The 16,314-nt window shown below is 36.6% G+C and overlaps 1 protein-coding gene across 2 annotated transcripts in view; it reads left to right on the plus strand.

Moving 5' to 3' along the window:
- Positions 1–16,314, plus strand: part of LOC145983965 (uncharacterized) — a 119,973-nt gene that overhangs the window by 64,152 nt on the left and 39,507 nt on the right. For both annotated transcript variants that reach the window (XM_083117189.1, XM_083117188.1), the window contains exons 10-12: positions 2,079–2,207; positions 4,469–4,636; positions 12,646–12,811. In XM_083117189.1, the coding sequence (XP_082973315.1) occupies positions 2,079–2,207; positions 4,469–4,636; positions 12,646–12,811 (463 nt within the window). The remainder of the gene's footprint in view (positions 1–2,078; positions 2,208–4,468; positions 4,637–12,645; positions 12,812–16,314) is intronic.

Here is a 16,314-nt window from a genome sequence, read left to right on the forward strand (position 1 = left end):
TCTTAAACATAAATAAAATTTAAATATGTGTATGTGTATGTATTTATATGCAGTTTTCAAATATTAAAGGATATATGTACATTGTTGATTTAGAATTATGTTGAAATTACTGGTTAGATATTGCATGATGTGCAATTATATTTCTTTAGAACCATTGTCTTCATAAAATAGTAAAATGATGAAAAACTTTTGTATGCACAATTTGTTTGCATTTTGTACTCATCTAGTCTACATGCTAGCCCATTTCTATTTGTTATATTTACATATGATAATCTTAACCCTGAAGTAGGCATGCGGGGGTAAATTTGATCCTCGGGTAGGAATATTTTAATACCCACTCACTTGTTGGTTGACCACACTGCTAGTTTTTCTAGTACCTTCCTAAAACAGTCTGATTCAAACGTCAATGTTATTTCCTTCAGTGTGTGTATAACTACAGCAAGATGGAGCGTTCCAAAGTTGATGGGGTTCAAATATACCCCCATGCGCCTGGTAACATATGCGATTCTTTGTTGTTCAGTTTTTTAAAACTTTGGCTTACTGTGCTTCGTGAGTGAAATATTTTCGCAGTTTTTACTTGCTCAGGAGGTGTGTGATCAGATTTTAAAGTGGATGTTTCTATTTTTTAAGATATCATTCAAAAACATGTAGTATATAGACAGCATGAGCATGTATGGTGGATGTTTGAGGACGTTTCATTCGAGAGCAATGCTAGTCCATCTGAAATGCTACTCAAGAAGGATCATGATGATCATGTGTCATAACATGAACTAATTCTGAAACAAGTGAAGATGAAGTGTATAATATCTCAGAAGGTGATGGAAATTATTTCCGGGCAAAAGATGAAATAATTTGATAGAAAAAAGTTGTCATTGCCCTCTCATGTCAAAATGCTTTCACAAGAAGTATGAATATTTTTATGCCTTCCTAGACAATGTGCAGCAGCAAACAAATGCTAAATCTGCTATCGAGACGTTTATAGATGACACAACTGATAATTGTGAAAATTGTCAATAGGTACATAGAAATAATACTGAGAGAATTTATAAGGGACAAATATGCCAAATTGACCGTTGAAGCAAAAGTTTAAAAAAAAGCATCAAATTTATCTGACATCATATATGAAGTAGGAAAATTGTCACAATTAGCTAAATCCTGTAAAACAAAAGAGATTGTGAAAATATAAATGTGTTTGAACTGCAATTTTTTCATTGGAAAAGGCTCTAAGAAAAAGATGTATGTTTTTTTCAAAAATTGGGCATTGCTAAATTTTTCACTTTCCTTATAATTATAATTTTATTTCACTACTGCAAGGAAAGATTATGTAATGGGGAAAATACAATATATCTCTATATATCATTTTTTTTACAATTAATTGATAAAACCCTTTCCCAGCTAATCGTGGAGCAGGGCCGTGCATAGCGGCAGAGGAGGAGGGAAATCAAGTGGTAAAATTGCAGCATTGCCAACCAAACGGTCCAGACCTTAGTCCGTATGCTAAATGCATGGCTTGTCAAAATTTGCACTTGCTGTTTTATCCCTAATATTTCCCTAAGAAATTCTTAAACCAAGCATACAGACCTGGAGACAAAAATACGGCTCGTTTGCCATGTGTGTATGGTATTGTGGCTTTGAAAAGTTTGTAATGCTTGCAGAGTGAAGCAGGAAATCGGGTAACTCCAGTCACCCATTATGCAATCCCTTTTCTCTCACTGTTCATTAGTGGAGCCATCTCGCGTCACTACTTGCGCAGAGACTTGTTCTCGTTTGCCTGTTCTATAGTTAGCTGGTATGGACTGTAGACTTTTTATATTTAAAAACTACTCTAAGTAGTAGTAAATTTAATCACATAAAAATTATCTTTGGTGCATATGAATCTTACTTTATTATAAATAATATTTTATATTTGGGGTCAAATTTACCCCCATTGCCTACTTAAGGTGATGAACGTGCCTGCTTAAGAGTTAAGTTAAAAAATTATATGGGCATTCAATGGGCATTTTTTTTAATAGTTCTGTGTTGTTGATAATAATATTTTTTCATAAAACTAGTGATCTTTTCCTGACATTTGCTTACAGATTATGAAGAGAGCTCAAAACACACATGCTTATGTCAATGCTGGATTTTTAGCAAAAGTGGATGTAGCAAATAATTACACAATTACTGAGAAACCAACTATTGTGTATGGAGGCATTAGTGCTGACATTGTAAGTATCAATTGCTAAGCAACTTTACTTGTTTCAAAGAATGTTAATTTCTTATTCATCTTAATATTATCCTTTGATATTAAAATCCAACTAATAAATATTACTATATTATTGTTATTATCATTAATAATACTACAAATGAAACATCCATAAGAGTTATATTAATTATACAAATGAGTGATCGCCCCAATGTAAAAATGGATGCAACTTGTAGAGTATGTGATGACCAAAAGGTCGCTGTGTGCTGACTAGGGGAACATAGAGGAGGGGTCTGTGAATCGCTGGGTACTACACTACATGAGTTATGGTTAAAAGGAAGGACTTATGGGAGTGTGAAAAGCTGATGGGTCGATCTTGCAAGTGAGTTGTTTGCGAGTCACCAGAGTGAAAATGTACCAATATTGGTCAAAATAGATAAAATTGCATAGAACAACAGAAGGTTGATGTGACAGGTGAGCACTAGGTCCAGTGACTCATTTGGGTCAACTTGGATGCATCAAACTCTATCGTGTGTGGGTTATACTAGTCTCGGACCACAATGCCACTTGCCCCTCATAAAGACTTGCCGGATGCAAGGAACGTTCACATGGAATGTAGTAAACTGGAAAATGTTGTGCTGGTTGGCTCAGCCACAAATTTACTCTACTCCTTGGATGTTTATTGATGCCCACGACATGAAGTGAGGTAGGAGGTTGCATGTGGACAAATGTCTACACCTACTTGATGATGTGGAACACTTTGTCATGTTAAACTTTTTTTCTGAATGCCAATAGAGTCATTCAAGACAAAAGTGCATCATCTCATTGTGTGTGTGTGTGTGGGGGGGGGGGGGTTAGAGGAACATGATTCGGACTTAAACCCAATAGAGTACTTGTGGGACTCTGTAGAATTGAATGTAAGGTGTGCAGAATCCACCAACTACAAGAAGACCCTGTTAGAGGGTGGAAACGTTATGTTTTTAGTGATTAATTTTATTACAATAAATTTTGCCTTGTTCAGCAATTTAATGTTTTAATTACATGGAAACAAGGCTCATCAGTGTTACATTGAAGGGTGCATTATACATTACATTGTGGAGTGCACAGTGTTCTATGACACCATGGCTCCTGGGTTCGGATGCTGGTTTGGGCATGGGTATTCTTTGTGTGTGTCCCTTTATCTATTTCATCATATTATCAGTCATCCTCATCTTTGCAATTAGCCAAAAATGGCAGAAAAGTGAAATAAATAAACCAAATCAAACAAACATGCATTACAAAGAGCCTTGATGGCCGTACCTCCCAATTACTTCCACTACCATCTCAGATATATGACATTCTGTAAACTGTAATGCTATGGAGGCCAATAGCATTACTTTGGGTTATACTATAATAAAAGGAATTCCCAAGTGTCATCACTTAGGGAAATAAGGCTTACCATCTAAGATAGGAGCGGCAAACAGTAGAGCATCCTCCCGGCGTCTCTTGATGTACCAGGACTCAAGACTCTCGAGACTTATTTCCAGGAGTATTTATTGAAGTTACGACCTTGTCTCTATCCTCAACCCAGCTGAGAGAGCGAACAACCTTCTGGCTATTTTTGCTGAATGTCCATTCTGGGGTAGAGGGATGGCCTTGCTTGCCATGATGAGGCTTGTGGTCAGTAGACCTTTAAGCTTATTGCCAGGGTTATTCCCAGAATATTCACTGCCAAGATTCTGGCCTTGTTGACACTAAGCCATCCAACTTCCTGCAGATTCCTTTCTCAGAAACCTTGGCCTTGATAGAATGGGAGGAGGGGGGGGAGGGACTTGGCTGAATCACTCGTGTTGAGGATGAGACAAATGTGTGTGATGCATGTCCTTACTTCCTGGTCTGCTTTCTTATTTCCTTGTAGAGGCAACGCCCTATTATGTAACTTGCAGAAACTGCTCATTACAAAGCAAAAGGACATACGGGTATATAGTAGTTGGTTGTAATTCAGCCATCACTTGGTGTAATTAAATTGATGGAGTATTTTATTTTAATATATATTTATCTGTGTTCTCAAATATTTTGTTTACAGTTAGTCCTAGTTAGACGTGAACCTCAAGTTGCTATGTTATACGTTATCTTTATGTGTGGGGGGAGAGGGTGAAATATATGTATGTACATCATGCCATTAAAGTTTGGTTTATTTAAAGAAAGAAATCACACTTAACCTTCTACTTGTTTAATATACAATTATCATTTGTTATTTGTTTCATTATATGCTACATTTTGTGTTATATATTTCATTTTCAGATCCATGCAACAGAGACAGAAACTTATTTGACAGGCAAAGAACTGAATAATCAGGAAACAATTACAGCAGCTTTTGACACACTAGATACAGAATTGGTTACAACACATACTTTACCTGATGCATCTCCTGAGTATCGAAAGGGATTAGCAGAAAGTCTTTTATATAAGGTAAATAAATTTAATTTTAGTGAAAAAGGGGAAACTGATTTGAAGTCTGAGAAAAATAATGCAGCGAAAGTAATAAAAAACTGGACATCAGAACTGAGAAAAGTGTGATAATGAATAAGAATGGATGAAAGATTATCAATTAAGTTTATTGATATTAATCAAATATTTATGTTCCAATTGCACTGAGAACCTGGGAAAACAATTTCTTATATATTTCGTTGAGGTGAGGGTGTATCAACTGTATTTACAAAATGGCTTCAGCCTGCAACACATCAAGTGAGTTTCATTTTTGCCACTTTAAAAAGATGGTGCCTCCTCCACACATTTGCACCAGGGAAGAGCTGTGGTTTCTTGCACTCTGGAAACCTAAAACTCATAGAAATTCAATATCTATGTACATGCTTAGCACACCAGCAAGTTTATGAACGGAGGAGGAAGTTTGACAATAGCCTCAGCAATGGGTCTATGCTTAAAAGTAGGCAAACTTAAACAATCCTACATGTAGAAATTACTATGTAAAAAACAAAAACGAATTAAGGTTTTCATTTGACCTTCCCTCATACCAGTGGCGGAGCGTGACCTTTCCAACAGTGTAAGCCTATCATGATGAAGGTTATTTCCCATTGTGCTTATTTTTGGGCTGACATGGTTAGTGATTTATCCACACACATCGACACCCCCCATTTTTTCAGAACACTTCCCTGGAATTTTTCACCAAATTAAAAATTCTGATAATTTCAACTGATAATTAAGTCAGTCTTATTCCTATCACAATGATTAACGTAACGATAAAAAATATGCAAAGTTAGATAAAATGAATAATAATAATAATAATAATAATAATAATAATAATAATAATAATAATAATAATAAAGAAACGAAAACAGAAGGAAACAGAAAAGTGCAGAATACTTCTTACAACCGCATAACCAAGTATCAGCTTCATACCCTGAATCACAAAATTGGCACACTTTTTTTCGTTTCTGTTACTATGCCTGCTAGAGAAGGAAGAGGTGGGCCTACTTACACCCACAAGTTTCTTCTTGGCAGCAAAATCCTTGCTGGATAACGGCGTCTGCACCAAGTTCTCCACCCACTGCACAATCACACTCGTTTTATTCCATAATGCACTTCACTATCACACAACAGCACAGGGCCAACAGTCCACTTTGAATAGATGGAATTCGCAAAAGCAATACCTCGACAACAAGAACGGGGAAACCAAAAGAAACCAGATCCAAAATTGGTCACTGCTCAAAGCAGTGATCTTTCGGACTGTGAAGGGAATATCCCTTTCGGATATAAAAAAAATCCCTCTCTTGCCTTAAAATTCCCTATATTTAGTAAAAAGAAAATACAATATTAAGTATAAAAGAAATGCTCACTAATTGTAGGGACATATACAGAAATTTCTATCAAAGGACATGGATACTGTAAAAGCAAATCTAGCATCTAAAAGATCATAAACAGGCTTTTCGAATGCTGTTCGAAGAGTGTTTGAATCACAGACTACGTAATTAATAATATTTTATTCACATTTGACATGAGATTTGTAAAATTGGTTCAATCTTCAGCTTTCATTAACATTGATTTATTTATTTATTTTTGCACTTTTTAGCTCAATTATTACCAGCTGAGTTCATACATAAACGTAAAACAGGGATCTTAATATTTCTGATGTTTATGCTCTCCTATAAGCTAAAAACAGAAACAAGAATTTAGCACATCAATGTGTATCTAGTTTTCCCGTATCCCGCTCAATTTTAGGTTTCTCCTTTTTCCCCTTCCTGTTAGATTTTTGCTTCAGAATTCCCTGTTCCTGGAAAAAAACCTCCTCGAAGCACCGCCGGCTCAAATTTTCTTTGGAGTCAACCATTCATACCCGACAACGCTGAAGCCCCTCCTTTTGCAGGACCTGTGTCTCACTGGCGCATATTCAGTGAAGCCAACCCAAGCATAATGGTGCTAAATTTCGCATGAGTTTAAAAAGTTGTTTGTAAGTTGGGGATATAAATAAAACAAGAGGGCCACTTTTCGTTCTGGTTGAATTTTCTCAAACTTTTCACGTATAACGTCGAACCCATGCCATTGGTTGAACCATTTGAATTTATATTTTTGTTATAAATTAATATTAATAATATGAAAATCACAGAATAATTTAGTAGTATGTAGCATAATTTCGGAGTTTAAACAACACCATGGATGTCCAGAAGGTGCAAGGCAAGGAGACACTTCCTGAAAAATGAATGTCAACCATTTTCTCACATACAATTTCATTTCAGTCACATCAAATTGTTAATTATTGTAAGGGCGTTGCAGAAAAATGTTAACTTCAAATTGAATTAGTATATTTTGAGAAGGGAAATATACCTAGTTTACCCCAACTCCTTAAAAAAAAAAAAATACTTTGCTTAATCCTCCCTGGTGGAAAGAAATACTGTGGACGTCCATGAACAACACTTTTTCTAAACATGGAGTTTGCAACGCTGCTCTAAGCCTGTGGCCGTAGGTTTACTAACCTAGGGTTTGGCCCGCTCTTCTCCCTATATTCCTTTCTCTTCTCCATCCAGATACGGTAGGCACTGCTCCTTCACGGTCAGAAATTTGTAAGGCAATATTCAGACGGTTTACAACTTTCCGCAAGCAAAAGGCGGGAGTTCCCATGTGTCCCCTGGTGGTGAAGTGTTGCAATCTAACAAACAGGATCTCGAAGACTGGTATCGGGCCGAGTTGAACTTTGAAGTTTTTACTAATTTTTCCATATAATTACATACATTTTACTAGAACTAATAAAGTGTAAGCCTGGCTTACACGGCTTACATGGATGCTCCGCGCCTGCCTCATACCTTCATGACCTTGTGAGAATCATTGGCAGTTCATATAGTGTACATGGTTTGAAACAGGTTAAGTGTCCTGGCCCCCTATTCCTAAGATAATTTTTTCACCAGTTCAATTAAGTGATTGTTTAAACTGCCCTACCGGTATAGCATTACTGATGTTCACTGGTCTTCATGAAGTTTGTTTTAGCGTGTAGCACATAAGATTTCGTGCCTATTTCTAGTTCTACAGAATTATTGGAGGCAAGTGGTTAAGGTGACAGAATCTGATTTAGGCTGGACATCCTGACTGAGATTTTTCTATGGTTTTCCTCAGTCAATCAAAGTGGATTCTGGGATATTACCTTTCACTTCCACATCCCTTTCCATCCATACCACCTCATCATGGTTTCCCTAATGATACAAAAAAGAACTTCATTTAAATCAACCAACCAAACCACTATTTCGATGCTGGATGTGGAACTGATGGAATATGGGCTGACAATTTTAGATAAATGGCCTGCAATATTGAGTGGTATGAAAATGTAATCCATTGCATGTCCCTGCCCACCCCACCCCTTTTTTTCATTAGCTCTTGTGTTCATCTCTATCAGATGTATTTAGTCTATGCTACTGTGATACTCCATGACCCCTAACTGGAAACTGTGTTTTTCCTTTGACAATCTTAGAACTTTTCAAACGACCCTCGTATTTACCTTCATCTTATCCTAAGGAACACTTTGTTGTTCATCAGAGGTCCTGGTTTCAAATCCCAGCCTGGGCATGATTGTCTTTTGTGAGTGTCCCTTCATCATATCATCACTCATCCTCATCTTTTCAATTAGCCAAAAGTGGCAGAAAAGCAAAGTCAAACACACCAAATTCATCCACCACCATTTTGTTGTTCGCCCATTTAATACCCATTTTCTGTACTGTGAAGAACCACAGTGGGCCAGTTAGTGATTTGATTTGTTATTTATTGTCTCTTTTCTGCCACTTTTGGCTAATTGTGACAATGAGGATGAGTGATGATGTGATGAAATTTATGAACGGACACTCACTCAGGCCAGGATTCAAATCCAGGTGCTACAGAGATCAGTCTGGTCCAGTTAGTAGGGCATCTGACTGCCACACAGGAGACCCAGGTTTGATTCCCAGGGTGGGTGATATAAAGTCGGAGTAAGTGTCTGTAACTTTTGCTATATATTAAGTTCCCAAGAGTTGACTGACTGGAACACTAAAAAACTTAAGTTGAAATGGCTAGCTACAGGGTTTGACCCTGTGACCTCCCAGCCAGGCCCGTAGCTAGAGGGGGGGCAGGGGGGGCACCTGCCCCCCCTGAGAGCCTGCCTTGCCCCCCCTGTGAAAAATGCAGAACACATTCCTACCTGGAATTCTCACTAATCTTTACAATTATATTCTGTATTACTCTAGCAACATAACAAATACAGTAGAGCGTCGATTATCCGAACGTCGGTCAACCGAATGACCGCTTAACCGAACTGTGTACTCGCTCACTTTCAGATATCTGTAATGAAAAAGGTACGTGACTTAGCTGCTCGTAAGCGTGTAGGCTTGCTTAGACAGACCAAAATAAAGGATTTTTTTAAACGTTAATTTTGTGTACTGTGTGTATTGTTCATGCAAAATGCGTATGTAATATGTACATATTTTTGTTTAATAAACTGTACCACATACTATATATTCCTACTAAAGTTGCCTTTGTACGTTACTTTGTAATACATACTTAAAGAGATGCCTGTTTTTATGAATAAATTTACTGTACAGTACTTCTTTTTGGCAAATAAACATGTACAGTTCGATTATCCGAACAAACCAGTTTTCCGAACACCCATGTCCCCCAATTACTTCGGATAATCGACGCTCTACTGTACATTGATTGATTTTGTGATTTATGAAGGTGTGTAGGATTCCGTATAATGTCGTATCAGGATGGGGGGGATTCCCTTCCAGTTTCATACTTCGGGGAATGATTTCGCATTTTTCAGTATCTGGAACAGTTGTGACATTTTGAGTAGTCTTGTATTAAAGGTGCCTAATGAGTTTGGATGTTTTTCTTGGGTGTGTTGCTATAAAGTTTGAACTGCATATTTTTTTATTTCCGATCTACCTTTTGGTAAAAGCGATTCATGTGATAGAGAGAGGGAGTGGATATTTAATTTTTGTTACTTGGCTTTGCTTTTCTGCCACATCTAGCTAATCTTGACAATGAGTGATGACGTGAAATTGATGAAGAGACACTCACAAACAGTGCTGCAAGCACAGGGGGATAGGGGCATTGTCCCCTCAATCTTGGACGGAAGTCCAATCTAGGGGGGGGGGGGGCAAACATTGAAGTAAAGAAACATGACTAGCAGAATCTAAGAACAGAAGGACAAATGGATACTCGAGATGGAAATAATTTTCAAGTGTTTCTTGCACTTTTCTTCCAGATGGCTAAGGGCACTTGCAGGGGGCACAGAGGGGCAATTGCACCCTCGATTTCAAATTTCATACAAATAAAAATACATTTCGTAAAATGTTCTTGCTCGCAAGTAAAATGTCTATCATGGCCATAGCTAGGGGGCAGCGGAAGTCAGCCCTGGGAGCCAAAACAATCTAAATGAAAAAAAATAAATAAAGAGAATGCCATGGCGTCCGTGATATTATATGCACCATATTAAATAAATATTGTTTTCAGTTTGCAAATATTTGGATCTAAAGAGTTTTCCTGCTCGCTTCGGACCCAATACGATTCTTTTCTGTAATGCATTCTAAATTACCCGAGAGAGAAGTAAGGCCAGATATATACTTCAGATTGTTGCTGGTTAAATGCATGCCATTTAAGAGCCAATGTGGCGGAGGAATTGATCATGTAATGTATTTAAATAATATATATATATTAAAGAAACTTTGAATAAATACACAATTTAGCATTAACATGTTGCATATGTATTTTCTTATTTTACGTTGCTCCATGTTGCATATGTGTAAAATATATGTTGTACATGAAAGTTATACATGTTATATGTACAAAAAGAATAATGTTCATTATGCATGTTCTGTCTTTCAAAAATAAAGTTTGTGTGCTTGTTTTCCATTATTAGCTAATATGAAATTGAACGTGTTGGAAAAATATTTCAAATCATTTGTTCAAACACAAATGCTTTAGCACCGACTTCTACCCCCATTTGCATGATTTATGAAAATAATAACGTATTTTAATGCTACTCTTATTACTACCACTACCACCACTATAATAATATTGGCACGTTTGTCCTGGTACTTCACCTCTGCTCACAAAGAACATTCATTCCCAGGCTTGAACCTGGAACCCCTGGCTTCGTAGTCTGTTATGTAACCATCCCAACATGGAGGTCGGCTAGTGAAAGATGTAGGACAGCTTACTGACTCAAATTATTATCAAACACGATGAAAATGTGATAGTGTTTCACATTTATTATTTCGGTTAGAAAGCAATAAAATGTGTAGTTTGATACTATGCAAATGCATCAAATAATACATATGATAAGCAACATAGGTGTGTGTTATGATATCCATTTTATAAAGGAAAAGTTAAGTTTTAACCCTTACTGTTTGCATGATATCGTTTCCATAGCATGTTATATATTGCTCTCAGAATTCTAAACGGCAGTAAAAATAAATGTCATTTGCAACTGCGAAGCTATCAATGGGATTGCATACATTAAGGACAGAAGATGCCATATTTCGATTGCTTGTAACATCGAAAGTAGAATTAGACAAGTAAATAGTGACTGAGAAGAGTTGCTTGCCTTGATGTCCTGTACACACTGTGAAAGTTGTCTGTGTTATCAGGCAGGACCCTATGTATATATGTTCAAGAAAATGACAAGTAGAAAGGAGCTGCAGTGAAATAAATACGATTGAAAATCTCTCAAATTACATGTCTGTAGCAGACGTTGTCTGTTAAAATACCTCAGGCACAACCTAATTTTTTTACAAATAATTATGTCAACTCTTCTTCTATGGAGTGGATTCTCCTAATTTTATTCATATATCTTAAGCCATTCTGTGACTAGCAGAAATCAGTATCAGCATTAAAAAAAACCCTGATATTTAGGGTTTGCACGCTTCTGCTCAAAAAGTGGTGGAGATAAGCGGCCCAGAGAACTCGTGCCGCGGAAATGGGGTAAGGCGAAGGAGGCCTCATATCGTTCGGTTTCGTACCATAGTCATTAAGGAAGGTATTTTTCATAATGTAAAGAGGATAGCCTACATTTCCCTCTATAAAACTTGATATGAAATATTAATGATGACACTGTAATCCAAGAAGTCATTGATCAATCAAGGGATTCCTATTTGTTTGTCGGGTGTAAAACACATGTATTTCAACAACGCAATATTTTGCAAAATGGTTAACGTAACCAGTAGGCAAACATTGTCTGTAGTGATGCAAGAGTCTTTCATTTGAAGCAAATAGAATCCGTGGTGGAGTAAGAGACCCATTATTTCAATGTTTTACCAAGTAGGCCTACAAAAAATGTATTACAAATTTTTACACAATTCATCAAAGTCTAGATAATATGTAACCATTATTACTTAATTAATTCGATTTTTCTTGCATAACACAAGACAATGGTGTTGTTGGATTCTCATTAGATTCCGTAAATCTTGCATACTGGAAACTAGAGGGAAACATTATGAAGCACGATTTATAAAGGACTTCCTTAATCAGTTCTGCAGAGAAGCCCAAAGGTACATATTAATCGTCTATTAACATTATCAACCTGTAAATATCAAGTAGATACAGTCCCTATTTATGTTAAACTTTATCTTTGTATACTTTGGTAGTCGAAAGGTTATTATCGAAATATTGTTATTTGATGTTGCTCGAACTTTTATTGTTCGTTGGAGTTTCAAGATATAATCCCTTTCCTGTTGCTTATCACTTTTGGGGAAGGGGGGGCAAGTGCCTCTCTGTACCTTGCTATATCTGTCAATGCAGCACAATATATTAAAAATTTGCCCCCTCTAGGATTGACTTCGCCCCCCCTACTAAGAATTCCTGGCTACGGGCCTGCTCCCAGCTATCACTCATCTAACACATTTTCAGTTAGAATAAACATTATGTTATTGAATATATAAATATTGCACATATGGAAGAATGTACTTTACTTGCTGTATGCATGAAGATGTATATTTTTCTTCAAGTTCTTCCTGAACATCCTGCAAGATGTGGTTTCAGATCAGTACAAGAGTGGAGCTACTAATTTGACACGCCCATTATCATCTGGAACTCAGACGTATGACACAGATGAAACCCAGTATCCATTGAATGAGCCTGTTCAAAAATTGGAAGCTATGGCCCAGTGTGGAGGTAGGCATATTTAGATTGAAAAGAAAATTGCTAATAATTTTTATTGTGTGTCATTGTCCAGAAGGGGAAGTTAGAGGGGCAGGCCCCCCTGGAAAATGGATGTTACCATAAACTTATATAGTACACACATATATTTCATTTCAGTCATAGTAATTTATGTTAATTATTGGAAGGGTGTCCCACGAACATGATAACTTCAATCTGAAGACGTGATTTTTGAGGGGGCAACACTACTATGGGGGGAAATATGCCTCATTCCCCCCTGGAAAAAATACCTTGAGGTGGCATCTGGACTCACATCCAGTATAACAGTGGCGTGCAGTGACCATTTAGGTAGCTGAAGCACTAAATATATAATTTTTAAGTAAATAATAAATCAAGGGGCAGGCTTGCCTTGATAAAAATCACAGCTGGTAATAGTTTACATGAAAAGAATAAATATCAAAGATAAAATCACAACTGAATAGATTAAATTAAAAGAATAGATATTGAAATAATTAGACCTAATATCAATTTTACTATAAGCAAAATTTTATAGAATTTTAATTATCTCAATTTTTTTCTGAGAAAGAACGGGCAGAAAATGGCTTGGACAAAAGCTCTTTTATAGTACACATTGTTCTATATTATAATTACTAGATACTACCTGATACCTTCACATACTTTCATATACACTCGGCAAACCAAACCTGTAAACTGAGAAAAACCGAAAACAATACGAGTTGAAATACTCCGATGCCCTCTTTGTCTCTGTATAGAGACAACTCCCTGCCCGATGCTAGCTTCATTTGCATCAGAGATACACGCACATGGCCCTTGACCTTGAGGTATGCACGCAACTGTCTGCCACTGCTGAACTGATGTGAGAAGAAGATTGCTTTGGCTCAACCTCAATGCAAGCCTGCAGAGGCTGGTATTTGTTCTATGTGTAGCGAAGAAATGCAACGGTTTTATCTAGATATTATTGAATAATCGTGTGATTCAGGGGCGCCGACTTGTCAAAATTATTGGGAGGGGGGGCTATGATCACTGAAATAAATGAATGACTGACTGACTCACTCCCTTCCTTTTTTAAAAATAAAAATTACGTCTTCGTATAGCAGTTTTTAAGCAGCTATTATATTCTTCATGCAAATGAAATGTAGCATGAAAAACGTTTAGAAAATGTTTCAAAGTCTTTTTATGTCTTTTGTGTCTGCTCATTTGTTTTTTTAGATAACAATTAACATTTTTATTGAAATGTAGGCTATGTATTTACATTAAGAGGTCAACCTAACAGTTTTATGCCGGCCTCGGTAGCCGAGCGTGTTGGGTGGTCCACTCAACTTGCTTTGATCCGGAAGTCTCGGGTTCTAGTCCCGGTGAGGGCATGGGTGTGTTTTAACCCTCCGTCATCTGCACCCTCATAGTAGCACAAATGTCCCGCGTGCAGACATTTTTATTAGCTAAACTAAAACTAAAATTATATAAACTAAAACATTAGAGAAAATGACACAGAAGTACACATTTAGACTCTTGAAGCAAATGCACCAAAATATTATTCCCAAAATATGTGTAATTAAAATTTTGTCATATAATAAAGGACCTAAAAAATGAACTCATCATTCACAAAATTTTCAACATAGTTTTCAAAAACGTTCAACATATTTTTCAAAACGAATTGACATCATACAACTTATATGGGCTTAGAAAGGAACAATTTGTTCTAAAATTCTCAGTCCAAATCTTGCTGACTCGCTGAAAAAGCAATCAAATGAGTAAAATACAACTCGAAGATACTTACAAAATATTACAATTTTCAAATCTCAATATGTTTCTTCTTGTTTTACAAGATATACACGTACGTGAAAAGAGATATACAAACTCAAATAAAACCGAACCAATATTGTCACTTTTCAATACATTTTGACAACTCCGACATTTCGTATGGGTACTGCAATGGTTTCTGCATACAATTAATTTGCATTCCAAACAATGCACCGTCGTTTTATTTTTCTTATATCCGCCAAATTCATGGCTGGAGTGCTATGATTTAAAATAGGAAACGTTCCGTCGTGTGGTACTGAGTGCAGCTTAAGGGGGACCGGTCACTTTTGAGGCATGTAAACAGCTGAAAAATGCCTCTATGTTTTCGTGGGAATAGTGTAGATGTAGATCAGTTTCCTAGTACTTTCCAGACCATTCTTGTACTGATAAGGAGAATAATTCAAAATTTTAGAAAAGGCGGGATTTAGTGCAGGTGTGCGGGTTACGGAGGGTTAACAGACTTTTAAAGAAAGGATATATGACAGGTGCAATTACCTTAGTGTTGACGTATCCATAAAAATAACAAATATATACAATATTTAACAGTTTTATTTAATTATTTACATAAATGCTAACACAAATCGCAGGAAAATAGTTTTACTTTTTTGTTCTTGCTACAATATTTTACTTCTTAAATTTAATTTTGTAATAATAAAAAAACACATAGCATGCCGTGCTTTAGCAATAATGCATTTGATCATAGCCATTCCCGCTTTCACAATACAGACCTTTCATAAGCTTTCCTTGCGTACTTTACTGCAAGCCAGTGTTAAATAAACTCAAAGACTTTAGAATTATTTTCCCCTTATTCTTTGGACTAGAGGAAGAGATTTCGAGGATAACTAAATATCGTACATATCAATATTGCCTGAAAGTCGTGTTTACGACCTCAGATTGTTCAGAATTCACTAAACAACATACTGGTATAATTGTCATATCACCTCGTTATTTTGAAACTCTTTTCAGTAAAAATATTAACAATACTCATAATTATATACTTAGTATATAGTAATGAGTCATGTGTTTTGCTGTCTCCGTTCATAGCCCCCCCCCCCCCCAAAGTTGATGGTTTAGTGGACTCAGCCCACAAAGTTGATGGTCTAGAACATTTCAAATGTGTAATTAAAGTTAAGTTCATGTGGCACAATACAGACTAAACTTTACAAGAAAAGCAAAATAATACATTAGATCCTCGTAAGCAAAATTATTTGAGGGGCTCTGTCCCAACATCATTAACATTTGGGGGGCTCGAGCCCCCCCCCTCCCCAAGCTTGCTCCGAGTTCCGAGGTGGCGGGTTCATCCTATCTGAACAGTGTGTGTAATTGTGCGATACAAGATATTTTGAAGCAATCTTTTGGTTCGTTCTTTTGCAGAAATTGTGGCAAAAGGGAGGCCAAAGCCTATTTTGAACGATTTAAAAACCAAGTCGTCTGCTGGATATGACCGACATTTCAATGTTTCATGATATAACGACTATCCGTGGTTATGCGGATGTGCGCAGTTGTCGAAACTCTTTTGTTGGCCATGTACTCTATTTTCGGGTGAAAGAAACATGTGGAATTCAGATGTGGATAACATGGACCATGACACACCCAAAAATTCAAATTCAAATGAAAAACTTCACTTTATGACAGCATCATAGAACTTTTTTGATTTGATTTGATTGATTTTGCTTCACTTGTGCCACTTTTGGCTA

Source organism: Lepisma saccharinum, chromosome 2 (assembly GCF_977018435.1).
Source record: "Lepisma saccharinum chromosome 2, izLepSacc3.1, whole genome shotgun sequence".
NCBI classification, from domain to species: Eukaryota; Metazoa; Arthropoda; class Insecta; order Zygentoma; family Lepismatidae; genus Lepisma; species Lepisma saccharinum.